Source organism: Vigna unguiculata, chromosome 1 (genome assembly GCF_037176805.1).
Source record: "Vigna unguiculata cultivar grain cowpea cultivar isolate G323 ecotype 2 chromosome 1, ASM3717680v1, whole genome shotgun sequence".
NCBI classification, from domain to species: Eukaryota; Viridiplantae; Streptophyta; class Magnoliopsida; order Fabales; family Fabaceae; genus Vigna; species Vigna unguiculata.
Genome location: NC_140792.1, coordinates 47,376,373 through 47,391,939, shown reverse-complemented (window position 1 = coordinate 47,391,939; position 15,567 = coordinate 47,376,373). Strand labels below are relative to the sequence as shown.

General features: G+C 35.7%; 1 protein-coding gene and 1 long non-coding RNA gene across 2 annotated transcripts; both read left to right on the top strand.

Moving 5' to 3' along the window:
* Positions 1-6,373: 6,373 nt before the first annotated feature.
* LOC114175556 (RING-H2 finger protein ATL66-like) lies at positions 6,374-7,660 on the top strand. The gene has a single exon (XM_028060312.2). It carries the CDS (start codon positions 6,876-6,878, stop codon positions 7,398-7,400), a length of 525 nt encoding a protein of 174 aa, XP_027916113.1. The 5' UTR covers positions 6,374-6,875; the 3' UTR covers positions 7,401-7,660.
* A 6,316-nt stretch (positions 7,661-13,976) lies between these two features.
* On the top strand, positions 13,977-14,468 carry LOC114176939 (uncharacterized). Its single transcript, XR_003603088.2, has 2 exons — positions 13,977-14,154; positions 14,240-14,468. It is a non-coding gene; the product is annotated as an uncharacterized LOC114176939 (long non-coding RNA).
* The last annotated feature ends 1,099 nt before the right edge of the window (positions 14,469-15,567 follow it).

Genomic DNA, 15,567 nt, shown 5'->3' with positions numbered 1-15,567 from the left:
GTTCTCCGCTCGGGGGATGTGATGGATGGTAACCTCCTCAAATTTCTTCATGGCTTCAACGGCCTTGTGATAGTACTGAAGCAGCAAATCATCCTTAACCTAGTATTCACCTTGCACCTGTCCGACCACGAGCTTCGAATCCGTGTTACACTTCAATCTCGTGGCACCCAAGTCTTTTGCTAGTCTTAACCCGGCGATCAGCGCTTTATACTCTGCCTGGTTATTCGAGGCTTTAAACTTGAACTGCAAGGACTGCTCCACCGAGAAACCGTTCGGTCCCTCGATGACGATTCCTGCTCCAGCATTTCGTTTGTCCGACGACCCGTCAACGAAGAGAATCCACATTTGCTCGGATGCAGGGGTCGGTCCGTGAAGTTCGGCTGCAAAGTCGGCCAAATGCTGCCCTTTGACAGATCCTCTTGGTTCGTACTTGAGGCCGAACTCGGATAACTCAACCGACCACGCGATCATCCTACCAGCTAAGTCGGGCTTCCGGAGTATCTTGGCTATAGGATGATCGGTTCGGACGATCACCTGGTGACTCTGGAAGTACTGACGCAACCGTCGTGCGACCGTTAATAGCGCCAAGGCTATCTTCTCTATCAGCTGATACCTTGTTTCTGCATTCTGTAAAACCCGGCTGATGAAGTAAATGGGTCGCTGCTCCGGGACCTCTTGTATTAAGGCTGCACTGATTGTATCGTCCGATACCGATAAGTATAACTGCAGAGGTAGTCCTTCTACCGGCTGGCTCATTATCGGTGGACTGCTGATCATCTCCTTTATTTGTTGGAACGCCACCTCGCACTGATCATCCCACTTCTCCGCTGTCTGCTTCTTCATGATCTTCAGGATCGGCCTAACCTTCTCTGTCAGCTTGGGCAGAAAACGTGCCAGAGAAGTCAACCGCCCCATTAACCGTTGAACTTCCTTCAAGTTTTTAGGACTTCTCATCTCAACGATAGCAGCACACTTGTCCGGATTCGCCTCTATACCTCGGGCGGTCAGCATGAAACCTAGAAATTTCCCCGCCGGCACTCCAAAGACACACTTCTCTGGGTTGAGACGCATGTTATACTTTCGTACCTGGTGGAAGACCTCGCCGAGGTCGCGTACATGGTCTTCTGCAGTCTGCGACTTCACGTTCATGTCGTCCACATAGACCTCCATGGACCGACCGATCTGTTCGTGGAAGACCCGATCCATCAACCTCTGATAGGTAGCCCCCGCGTTCTTCAGACCGAACGGCATGACCTCGTAGCAGAAGTTTGCTCGATCTGTGATGAACGCCGTTTTAGACCTGTCCGGGCCATACATAGGGATTTGGTTATACCCTGAGTATGCGTCCAGAAAGCTCAGGAAGTTGTGCCCCGAGGCCCCGTCTACCAGCCGATCGATGCTAGGCAGGGGATATGCATCCTTTGGGCAAGCTTTGTTCAGATCGGTGAAGTCTGTACACATCCTCCACTTCCCGCTCGGCTTCTTCACCATGACCACGTTAGCCAGCCATGTCGTGTACTTGATTTCCCTGATAAAACCAGCTCCTTCTAGCTTTCTCACCTCCTCCTCGACCGCCTTCCTTCTTTCCTCTCCCATCTTTCTTTTCTTCTGAGCGACTGGTCGGGCTTCACGGAAGATGGCTAGCTTATGGGACATTACGTTTGGGTGGACGCCTGGCATGTCGGCGCTCGACCACGCGAATAGATCTTTATTTTCTAGGATCACGGCGCCGATGAGCTCTTCCTCTTCCGCGCTGAGGGCTCCCCCGATCTTCGTGAATTGTCCAGGTTGGCTTCCGATCGAGATCTCCTTGGTTTCTCCTTCTGGTTGCAGCCGATCCTCTGTGTTCGTTCGGGGATCCAGGTCCGTCATTGCTACCTCCGATCGGTGTTGTTTACGCGGTCGACTGGGAGGCCTGATCCTCAATCCTGCGGCATAACACTGCCTGGCGACCTGTTGATCTGCATGCACCGTGCATATTGTCCCTTTGTCCAACGGGAACTTCATGGCCAGGTGCAGGGTAGACACAATCGCTCCGAAGGCATTCAAACAGGGTCTTCCTAATAACACATTGTATGAAGTGTTAGCTTCAACCAGAAGGAATCTAACTCTTACCTCTCGGTCATCCTTCCTCGAGCCGACCCTCGTGCGAAGATCTACGTATCCCCTCGTATCCACCCGTTCGCCCGAGAAACCTACTATCTGCTCGTTGTATGGTACGATCAGGTCTTCGGAGAGGTTCATCTTTTGGAAAGTCTTCCAGTATAGGATGTTGACAGAGCTTCCCTGGTCGACCAATACCTTCCCGATCCCATACTCGGCCACTTCTATCGAGATGACCATTGGGTCGTCATGATCAGGATCGGGCGCCTTGAAGTCATCGTTCGTGAATGTTATGGGAGGCATCGATCGGATCTCCTTCTCGACCAGATGAACCGACTTCAACGCTCGAACGTGCCTTTTTCGAGCAGCAGAGCTTGACCCTCCTCCGGCGAACCCCCCAGAGATGGTGTTGATATAACCCCTCAGGGGTCTCTCTTGACTACGACTGCGGCTCCTTCTCGGACTACGATGCGAACGGGATGGTCCTCTCTTACGCCTCTCGCGCTCGGGCTCCCTTTTCTTCTCCGATCGGGTTGGGGGGAACCTTCTCCTCGGGCTTTGGTTCCTCACCGGACTCCGCTGGGGACGATCTTGCCGAATGTATTTCTTCAAGTGTCTCTGTCGAATGAGCTCTTCTATTTTGTCGCGGAGCGTGTGGCACTCTTCGGTGGTATGCCCGATAGTCCGATGATACTGGCAATGCTTACTCCCGTCGGCATCGGGTGGTGGGGGCTTCTTCCTATTCGCAGGGAGTGAATCGACGCTGAAGGCTTCCTGTAGGATCTTGGCTCGGGGAACAGCCAGGGGAGTGTAGGTTGTGAACTTCGGTGGCTTCCGTTCGGTAGGTCGAGTTGTAGGTCTGCTCGGTCTTGGAGCGATCGGCTTTGGGAGCGCAACATCCTCCTTCTCCCTCTTCTTCACCCTAAACTCCTGCATATCTTCCATCTGTATGAATTTTGCTGCGCGTTCCCTCATCTCCTCCATCGTTTGTGGCTTCTTATGGCTTATCTTGTCTGCGAAAACTCCCGGCTGGAGTCCGTAAGAGAAGTGATGTCGCGCAATCTCGTCGCTGAGACCCTTTATCTTGACCGACATCCGATTATACCGATCGAGGTAACTCCTCAGCGATTCCCCATCCTCTTGTCGGATATTCACCAGATTGTCGACCGTCAGAATGGCCGGCTTCAGGGGTGCGAACTGTGTGCTGAACCTTGCCTTCAAAGTGGCGAACGAGTCGATACAACCGGTCGGTAGCTCGGAGAACCATTCTAACACCTCCCCAGTCAACGAAGTTGAGAAGACTCGGCACCAGATGGGATCGCTGACAGCGTGAAACATCATCTGATGCATGAAGACTCGCATGTGATTGTCTGGGTCGGTCGTGCCGTCGTACTTGTCAAAAGTCGGCATTTTCCATTTCTCCGGTAGCGGCGTCTCTAAGATGTACGAGGTAAAAGGGGAAGACCCCGACGCGGGGATCGGTTGTCGTAACGGGCGGCCCCCGTTGTTTGCCCCCGAACTCTCCGCCACGGTATGCGACGGGTTTCCTCTCGAACCCTGCGTCCTCTCAACCCGAGCTGGTTGTGATTGCTCATGTCCCGTAGGTGGAGGACGGCTCTCCACCCGCTCAGCATCCCGATGCTGTTGTACTCGACTTAGCCTGTTCGGGTCGGGTACGGTCGGCGTCGAAGGGATTCCGTCCTCCTTCTGCCTTAGCATGGCATTCTCTTCACGTAAAATCTGCATCTGCGCTTCATAGTTCCTCTGCATCTCGTCCATCATCTGCTGCATCAACCGTATCATCTCCCTAGTGTCTGCCTGATCATCTGCTAACCTCCCTCCGTCCATGTTGCTGTTTCGGTTCCTCGTGGTCACCATATGGGTATATTCTCTAAGGAGACTGCTCGGCCCCACGGTGGGCGCCAAAATGTTTCGGGGTAGGGACCAAGAGCCTACTAAAAGAACTCGTTCACTTCGCGATACCTTCCTTCTCTCCAACGACTTCAACTAAATCCACTCCTTAGCTCGATCGGTTGGGATGGCGATCGGGGTACCTGTCTAAAATACTCCGATGCTTAAGTCAGAAGGGACCGATCGGTGTGTCAGTATATCAGTTGTAATAAATGCGCAATTAAGATCCTTACCAACCTACCTTTGGGCCCTATTTATAGCTTTCGACATGGGCTTGTAATTAGGGTTTCTTAATCACGGCCCAATGATCCCTTAATGACGATTATTGACTCGTTTAACCGATAATCACTGGCTTAAGTTATATTATTGTGCGACCGATGGTCGCTTGGCTGGGTTAATGACGATATGCTTTCAACAAGCTAATAATGTGTTTTACCGATCGACCGTCAAGTATTTTATGAGGTCCGTCGCTGCTGTTCTACTGATGAACCGATGGACTCTTGCGGCCAAAGGGTCCGCTGTTATTGTTGTACCGATGAGCCGATGGGCCCTAGAGGTCAGAGGGTCCAACGTTGCTATTTTACCGATTGGCCGATGGGCCCTAGAGGTCAGAGGGTCCAACATTGCTATTTTACCGATTGGCCGATGGGCCCTAGAGGTCAGAGGGTCCAACGTTGCTATTTTACCGATTGGCCGATGGGCCCTAGAGGTCAGAGGGTCCAACGTTGCTATGTTACCGATTGGCCGATGGGTATGAATACGATTAAGTCTTGACTTGTATGTTTGACCGTTTGACCAATGGTATGGCATTTTATCTGTTTGACCGATGGTCATATGTTTTAACGATGCTTCATGACTATTCGTTTGACCGTAAGACCGATGGTCCCCTGAGGGTCTTATATTTGGCCGAGTGACCGATGGACATACAGTACAGTTTACATTTTATTTTCTAGTTTTTATTATATTCTTGAAGATGGTATTCAGTTAAAATAAAAATCAAATTTAATTAAAGAATAAATGTATCTTTTGTTGTATTTTATCCCATTTGAAATATCATATTTTTTAGAAAGTAAAATCTTTTACTTGTTAAATGTATCTTTTGTTGTATTTTATCCCATTTGAAATATCATATTCTTTAGAAAGTAAAATATTTTACTTGTGCTACGATCACGAATTACTATACACTACCTGGAATCATGGTTTGAATTTTAACTATCTTGTAAAGAATTGAGTGATCTGTATAGTAAATAAAAATCTCAAGAAATTTTACGACCTAATGTAAAATAAATAGCACTGAGGTTAGAAAAATGATTTCTGAAAGTTCACCTTTTAATTTATATCGGTACAAAAATAATAACTGACTCACTAAATATCTTCTTTTCTTCTATACAATAATATTTTTTAATAAAATACAATAAATAAAAATATGAATTTAGACCAAATTTCTGAGTCTATAAACTCTGTGTCAACTTTAGGATGTCTTATATCTATCTTCAATAATCAAAGTCGGGACAACCAAAATTGTACAAAACTCAATTTAATTTTACAAAATCACTTTTAAAATTATAATTTTCTTTACTTTTTCATCTCTACATATCATAATTTAGTTATATTCGTTAAGAATTTAAGTGTAAGTCTAAGTCCCACATTGATCAGATTTGAAAAAGTAGAGTACCATATAAGGATCAAGGCCCATAAACCCATCACCTTAAGGTTTTGGATTGAGAGTGATGTCAGTGTCTTATGTAGTTGGACTCAAGTCTCATTGGTATTGTATCTCCCATTGATACCCTCTCTCTTATAAACCTCAAAATATTTATATTTAATGTTGACTTTTATAAGATTAAATATCCAAATACAAGATGTAGTATTCATGCGTATTAGAATAATAACGTGATATCATATTACAAATAAACATAGCAAATCTTACTATTTTAAAATATGAATTTATATCTAATTTAATATTATGAACTGATTTTAAATGATAAAATTTCCTCACTTTATATATTATAATCTAAAAATATCTTTAATTATTATATGCACTTTTATTTAAAATTTCAATTATAAGAGAGAATGTGAAATTGTTTCTACCATTGAATGTGAAAATCCAATGTAAAAAGAATCTGTTTTGAAAGAAAAAGAAAGCAAAAGTTAAAACGACCACGATGAATAAAATAAATATGAATATATTAAGGAAAGACAAAGTAAAGAAAATTATAGAAAAACATAAATAAAGTATAGTAAATAGATATAAAACCAGAAGGTAGATCGAAATTGGTAACTTTAAAATGTTAATTTTATTGAAATCAAACACAGAAAGACACCTTTCGTTTTTTAGCAATTAATTTAATTTGTCTCGAAAGAAATTCCGTGGAAGAAAGAGGCCAGTATACAAAGGACACATTATCGTAACCACTGTGAGCACGGTGTCTCCGAGGAAAAAGGACGTGTCGGCGAACGCCCTACACCCTGCTGCATAATCATCTACTAATATCATAACCTTGATGTCTACTAATCCTAATACAACACTTCACCTTTCTTCTTCTTCTTCTCTTCTCTTCTATTCGCTTTCCGTTTTCCTTTTTATATAAAATTAAATCAGAACAAATCTTAATTATAAAACAAACTAACATTTTCATCCACGCGCCGACTTTGGGAGTACACTTCTCACCTAACTTAACCCTATAAATACCCTTAGCCACTCGTGTCAGCTCTCACTTCGTCATCGCCACCGATACTAACTACAGCAACCAACAGTGTCACATGATACTGTTAAGTTCTGATGCCCCACCGTCGCAGCCCTCCTCCGCTACCCGCCGCGTTTACTCACCACAATTCCTACACCGTGGAATCAGATCCCGATGGCAAGCCCAGATACACGACCATTCACTTGGCACTACACAGAACTCGATGACAGAGACCTCGAGATCCGAGGAAGGACTTTGTTCTTCGTCATAGTACTCTTCTCCATTATCCTTCTCGTCACGGTTCTCTTCATATACACGCGCTGGGTTTGCCGCTACCAGGGGCGCCTTCCAACCACAGCGTTTTCCGCCGCTGCCCACGCGCCGTCACTCCCTCAGTCACAGGGACTGGACCCCGCAATCCTCAAGAAACTGCCCATAATCCTTCACCACGCGCCCTCGGATCGCGACGAAAACTCGTGGGACGAGACGGAGTGTTGCATCTGCCTCGGCGAGTTCGGAGACGGCGAGAAAGTGAAGATTTTGCCGGCGTGCGACCATTATTTCCATTGTGAATGTGTTGATAGGTGGCTCACTCACCACTCAAGTTGCCCTCTCTGCAGAGCTTCTCTCGAGGTTGAACTTTCTTTCCCAAAGGTTTTGATTCAGGAACCACCCCTCAGAATTGATTTCCAGTTCTAGCTTTCTTTCTTAGAATCAATCGGGTAAGATTGTTATTCTTGAAAAATAAATCTTGTATTTAAATTAATCAGACCTCAAAATTGAGACCCTGATTAAGTTAAACCAGTATTTGTTTTCCTTGCTTAATCTTGTTTTCCAACCTGGAAGAAGAATCAGTTTGTTGTTTGTTTTGCGTCTTGTAAGTTGTTGTAAAAAGAACTCGAGCCAGATGTCTGCTAGTTATATGTGGATATATACAATTTTGAATTCTCTTGGCACCATTTCGTATTGCTTGAGTTGTTTTGGAGAATATTGTTAGACATTTGCACATGGCGTAGAGGGGGAGAATGTGGGGTTTGTCTGTGATATTGTTAAATTATGGTATGTTCCCACGTTGGATGATAGACGACCGGGTTCGGAAAGGTCATATAATTCTCCCCAGCGCCACTTGTTTGACAAAAGTCCTCAAAGACGTTGCTCTTCTGAGTCATCTATGTGGTCCTGCTTACAAGGTTCTATAATTGGATATGGCAAGATTTTTTTTAATTGGTATTGGGACCCCAAAAAGATCATCCACGATGCGTGCTCTTTTCTTAATCTAAGGAGCTTATTGGTCCTCACCTAAGTACAATCCAATCAACTTCTTTAATATTTTCCTTTCTATATTTTGCTGTAAAGTAAGAATACGAATTTCCATGTTACGATTAAAGTGTGTAAATTTTTTATTTAGAAAAAATGCCGTGCATGAATTTTTGCAGTAGTTGAACAATGCTGCGTCGAGTAACTAGTTAAGTTCGAGGAGATTTCCTTGTCCCTCCTTATCCAATGGTTTCGCGCACCTATTTCTGTTCGAAAGCAATCGAACATGGCATAGGGACAATAATGTTGTGCAAGAAAATTAATCTCCCAACTTGCGTGATGTTCTTAGATAAACCAGCAGCATTCATTGCGGAAGCTTGCCTGATATCAGAGATGGAGAATGCAATTCGTGCATTTAACTTTCATCTTTTTAGTAAAGCAGTGATTGTACATAAACATTTTTATCGTATCATATTATATGTAAAATCAGAAAAATGAAACAGCACATGTAAAGTGAATGATTGATTAGTGACATGAGTGTTATGGGGTGGTGGTGCATCATGTGATAGTTCCGTGAAGCAACTACTAACTAGATTGTTTAACTTGATCCACTTGGCGTACTGTTTTCAAAAGAATGGCATCAGAAAAATGAAAAGCCATATTTGACTTGTGCTTCTGTACTTTGGAGTAATGTGTACATCGACTGTAAACCGAAAGTAAGGCATTATCCAATTGAATCGGGAAAAAGGCAACAGCTTTAATTTTGTTCAAAAGAGTTTCCTTTCCCTTTTTTTTTGTAAAGATAACAACGCTTCGAGGAGAATTATTTAATCGTGTTATTTCTAAGAAGTATTATTTGTGAATTAAAGATAAATTTTCATTAAAATTGTTAAATATATTTTTCTAATTTTAGTATAAACTTCTTCAAACTTTCATTTTTATACAGCGATATCGAGTTCGAGTTCCCAAGAGTGATACGTAGTAAGTATTCGGATTCATTAGCCAGAAACCCGAAAAACGGTTTTTGTTTTTGTCAAAGTTTATTTAAAATTATGTATCTTTGTTTTGGAGGAAAAAGGATTTACATGACAATTATTTCTCCCTCTGTTTAACCTCCTATTGTGATGCCTTTTTTAGCGTATCACAATTTAACATAGAGAAACTTTTAACTTAGTATTTATAATTTGTATGGACTTTTTTTCATGTGACCTGTGTAAGTCGACTTTACAACTTGCATGTTCAGGTTAAACTGGCTTGTTTTATGAAATATATTTTCATATGCATGTTTGTACCTTCCACGTCTCTTGTTATTCACTCTAAAAGTTTTAGAAAGAAATTAATTAATTATTTAATAAATAAACATTTAAGACGTGATAAAATATACAATATGATTGGCTTTTAAATATAGCATGAAACAGTAAAAATCCCGGCATGGACCTCGGGTTTATATCATAAAAGATAACATAAAGTAGAAGACATCTCACGTGGGTTCAATGCAGTTAGTAAACTGGACACAACAAAATTTGCAGCGCTCGTATCGACAATTTTTGTAACACTATTTTTATTTGAAAATAAAAGAAACTGCAACACGTGATGTTACATATATATATATATATATATATATATATATATATATATATATATATATATATATATATATATATATATATATATATATATATATATATATATATAGTATGATTGAAATTGAAGTAGTACAGTTAGTTACCCTGAAGTTGTGAGGGGTGTTATCACTTTATCACTTATTGGAATTTAAAATCTTTCAATGCATGTTCAAATAGGGACTATGCAAGAGTCAGAATATGAAAGAATTGTTATATTATTTTACGGTTATAAAAATTGTTATGAATTATAATTAATTAAAAATCATTAAAAGGTAATGATTATGATTATTTTACGGTTATAAAAAATTGTAATGAATTATAATGAATACAAGAACCATTAAAAGGTGTGACCACTTCTTCCAATTTAAGATCTTCTAATGCATATACAAATTCTGATTACGCAATAATGAGAATATGTGAGAATGACTATAATTATTCTACCGTTGTAAGAAATTGTTATGCATTATAATTAATACAATAATCATTAAAAGGTGTTGCCACTTTTTTTTTTTTCAATTTAAGATCTTCTAATGCATACACAAATATAAAAATGTGAGAATGATTATGATCATTCTAGAGTTATACAAAAATTATTATGAATTATAGTTAATACAAAAGTCAATAAAACTAAAAAATAAATAAATGATGTACTAAAAAAATAAAATAAAATGATAATTTATTTTATTTTTACATGTGATGAGAAATATAACTAAAATTTATCGTCAATTTAAATATACTAAATGAAATATTGTAATTTATTAAATTCAATATATATTAATATATTATTTTTTTATGCTTTTAAAATGTGTGGAATTTATATTAATTAAATACGTATATATTATTCCTTTATTCGTATTATATGTTATTCTCTTATTTACTTATCATTTAATTTATTCAGCATATTCAAATTAACAATAAATTTTATTTATATTTATCGACACATGTGAAAATGGTTCATATTCTTATCATATGCTTTTATTTTACTGCTTTTTATATCATGCAACTTAATTTCTTTAATGTTTCATGTATTAACTACTTTGTCGTTTTATGTATCATATATTTTATTTTCTTTAATTATTAATGTATTGATTACACTTTATAATAATTTTCTATAACCATAGAATAATCACAATTATAATTCATATCAATTAACACAAAAAGTCGACATAGTGTGTGAGTGATAGATAAGTGATGCATGTAAAGAAGTTGTGGTAGCCTCTCAAAAATTTAATGTGAAATTAAAAAGAACTCAATTGGAGAAACCCTTGAACTACTTGAGTTTCAATTACACACTTAAATTCAAGTCCTATCAACATTACATTGACTTCATACATGTTAATAAATCCGAGTAAAATTGCACCATAATAATAAATTTGCCTCAACATTGTATCATGAGACACAAATTAAGTGTGCCCACATTTTTTCCCCATTTAAGCCATGTCCACTCTTTCTATCAGTATTAGTTTGATGGTGGCATAATCATAAATTAGAAAAAAAAAATTAAAAAAATTTAATTAAATTTTAAGTTCGTCATAAGTTTTATTATTTTTAATTGAATTTTAATTATTTTTTATTGAGTACTCAAAATTTTATATATTTTAATTGAGTACATACTATATATTTTTATTTTGTTAATTGATTAATATGACTATTGTCTTACTCATCATCTTGCATATGTTAAAAATGTGAGATTAATGTAGTTAATATAAAATGATATTAAGATTAATTGAAACGATGATTTTTATTACATTTACCGAATATATGTTCAGTGATACGGACAATTCTATTAATAATGATGACAACAATAAGGTGATGACGTGAAAATAATCGAATAACATAAGGATCTTTTATATATAACATGTTTTGAATGAAAACAATAAAAACTATTTTTTTATTAGCAACAATATAATTTTTACATTAAACATAAGTAGTCAAATTTGTAACATGCGGACAAAGTGACAATCATATAATCTGATTAATAAAAAAATCAAACAATAAATATTGAATTGAAAAAAAAAATTGGAATACTCAATAAACCAAATAAGTTAATTAAAACTTAAATAACTGGAAAATAATACATATGAGAAGTAATTTATTTTGGAAGCATACGAAGTAAGGAAAAAATGGTATACAATAACACTGTAATGGTTTATGTTGTTTTTTTAACATAGCAAAAATAATGTAAAATAGAAAAAATTAAAAAAGTTTTAATAAACATAACTAATACAATATATATATATATATATATATATATATATATATATATATATATATAAGTAATCATATCAGTAATGGTAAATAATAAAAAAAAATACGCATTTCTTTCAAGATAAATGTCCTATTTTTCATTTTTTTCTTCTCTACTGCCTCTATTATTTTCTTTAACTATATATAACAAATTTTAAATATATAACATTTCTCTCATGTTTATGAAATGGGATATAAATATTCAAATTTTTTAGTTAGATACATTTCTCTTTTTTCAATTTTATCCTCTTAATTATTATATTTTAAATTTATATAATTTTTTATAATAAATACAATTATTTTTCAATTTTATTATTTTATTAAACATATTTTGAATTCGAATAATAACTAAAATAATTATTTTATATTTTACCATTTTAATAACTATTTTTTTCAAATTTAAATAATTACTCATAATATTATTTACACAATATTAATTATGATATTTTTATTTTAATAATTATTTTTTTATCTATAATCATATATATATATATATATATGATTATATATATATATATATTATTTTACAATTTTAGTTATTTTAATTACAACTTGTAAAATTTAAATAATTTATACATATTTAAATAACTTGCACATAGCGTTATCATGTGTTTATGCTAGTGTTAATAACGCGATTAACATGGTGAATTCATATAGAGGGTTCAGATATTCGATCATAAAGACTGAATTTTAACCTCTTTTTAAATTATTTGAATTTTAACATGTATTTTCTTTTTTTACACTTTTTATATCACTTTACAAATAAAGTACACTAATAATTGAAAAACAATTACCGTGTTTATTATATATACATTTACTGTTGTTGTTAGACTTTTGATACACTGTTTCAAAATTAGGCATTGTGTCTTCACTTTAAATTTTGTGTTTAGCTATATTAGTTAGTTTGCAGTTAGAATCGTCAATTTGTAAGGCTCTTTCTTCCTGCACATCCAAACATTATTTTAAATTTCAAAAATATCGTTTGAATATTTAAGTAAAGTCATATATATCACACCCAAAATTATATATAATCGGAAGTGGATTTCTAAAAATCAAAATATATTACTGATAGACGATTTCTGAAAGTCAAAATATATTCTCGAAAATCGACTTTTAGAAATTAAAATATATTATCGTAAGTCGATTTTCGAAAGTCAAAATATATTACTGAAAATCGACTTCCGATATATATATATATATATATATATATATATATATATATATATATATATATATATATATATATATATATATATATATATATATATTTGTTTTTTTTTTAATTTAAAGTTTTTTTTTAAATTTAATTTTTTAGTTTATTTTTTGTAATACATTATATGAAAAATTATATATATAATTTTATTTTTTAAATATATATTAAAAATACTTAAGAAATAAATTAAATTAAAAATTCTTAAACTTCATATCAAAAAAATATTAATTTTTTTTAAACTATTTTTAATTTTATTTAAATTTATGTTTTCTAAATTTTAAATGTTTTTTTAGTTTATTATTTTTTATGTTTTCATATTTCTTAATACATATTTGAAAAATAAAATAAAATATTAATATCTATATATATATATATATATTTATTTAATATACTGAAAAATAAATATAAAAATAAAAATAAATAATACTAAAATATTATTAAACTTTAGATAAAAAGCCAAAAAAGAAATTTTTATTTATTTAATTTTGACTTCCAGAATTCCGTTAATATATTTTGATTTTTGAAAGTTGACTTTCAATAATATATTTTGACTTTCAAAAATTGACTTCCTGTAATATATTTTGACTTTCGAAAGTCAATTTTCAGTAATATATTTTGACTTTCGGTTATATATTTTGACTTCTGAAAGTCAAGTTCTAGTTACATATTTTGACTTCTGAAAGTATTTTTTACTGAAAGTCAACATGCATAAGTAATTTTGGGAGTCTAATGTGCGTGACTTTATTTAAATGGTTAAATGGTATTTTTGTGATTTAAACTTTTTTTTGAGGTGTAGAAGAAATTTTTGGAGGTGGAGAAAGAAAAATCCCATTCGTAATGTTACTCTAAATTAAAATGCATTAAAAACTAACATTTACCTGAATCGGGCCAGTAATAAAAGGCTTGAACTGGGCTATCCAGTATAGGTTTGAACGGGTCCGGGTCCATGATTAAGCCCGATGCTTGTTATTTGCTAGGGTTTCTGCTTCGCTATAAATTCCTCAAGCGTAAATCTCCATCAGTAATACGCAGCCTAGTCTCTGCTATCTACCAAGGTTTTACTTCTGAGTCTCCTTTCGGTTGTTGATCGTTGATCACCATGAGAGCCAAGGTAATGTCTTTTTAGTTCGATTTGTTGTTTTCGTACTGTATTTTCATTGCATGATTTGTGTGCTGATAAAGCGTGGTTTGTACAGTGGAAGAAGAAGCGTATGAGGAGATTGAAGAGGAAGCGCCGAAAGATGAGGCAGAGATCGAAGTAGTGTGCGTGTTTCCCCAGCAACTATTGCCCTTAGTTTTGTTTCATTTCTGTTATGTGTTTTCTTTCTCAATCTAATGTTATCATACATTTCACTGGTTTCTTTCGCTTCTGTCTTAGCTTAAACGATTTTCTTCTCGCAAATTAACTAGTTTTAATATTCGAAACCCTTGCATCTCTCTTCATTCTTTGTTTGATTCGCATTTTCGGAATTTGGTTCATATTTCGCAAATTAACTAGTTTTAATATTCGGAATTTAATTCTTGGTCCCTCTTTATTTAAGTACGTAACAGGTCAATTTGAACAAATAAACTTTTTAGTCATAAGATTGTATATCTTCAAATATAGGAACGCTTCGAAGGATTTAACTGGTTTGGTTAATATTGAAGGCTTCGACATTGGGTTGCTGATGATAATATAAAATGTTATCTGATTTTATTTAGGGATCTGTAACGCAATTTGCATACATTGGTTACGTTTCACGTTGTTTTGGTTGGTTTGCTTAATGCGAATGATGTGAAGGTCCATCTTGTTTAGATCAGTGAAAGAGAATGAATTTCGATAGAATAAAAATATCATCAATGGCTGGGTAGTAGAGGAAGGTGATGTATGTATGTGCTCCATAGGAAGAAGATTGTGAAGTCGTGTTAGGTGTTATCATGATCTTGTAGTCTCGGAGAAGGGTCTCTGTTTAATTTGTTGGTATCAGTTTCTGTGAATTTTCTGCTCTTGCTCTTAGTTTGATCACTAGGTGCCCACGGTATATTTTTATTTTTAGATGTGAGCCCCCGAAATGTAATTCTTCGGAGTTTATTAGGGTGATGTGTTTAGTTGTCATTTGTTTTGGTTGTATGATACACTTTGTTTCTTTCATCTCGCGGTGATGTACCTTGGCTATCGTTGCTTGTTAAAATGCGTGTTTTGAATTAAATCAAACTTAGGATAAGGATGTGGAGATTTTGCATTGGAGAGATCAAGTTCACCCCGCTCACTTTCAACTAACATCTTAGAGCGGTAACTTAAACTCTGAAACACCTTAGCAAATATGTATCTTTGGAGAAACAATCTGAACCTTAAAAAGCTTTATGAAATTATCATATCATTGTGCCGAGAATGGTGCAATTCAACTTCTTGAGAGGAATGTACGTGTGACTGTAATCTTGTTTCTTTTTTTTTTCTTCAATATCTCATCAATGAAAATATAACAATTAAATATATTGTAATAAATTCATTATGTTATAGTTTTCTAGTTGTGATATTTGAACA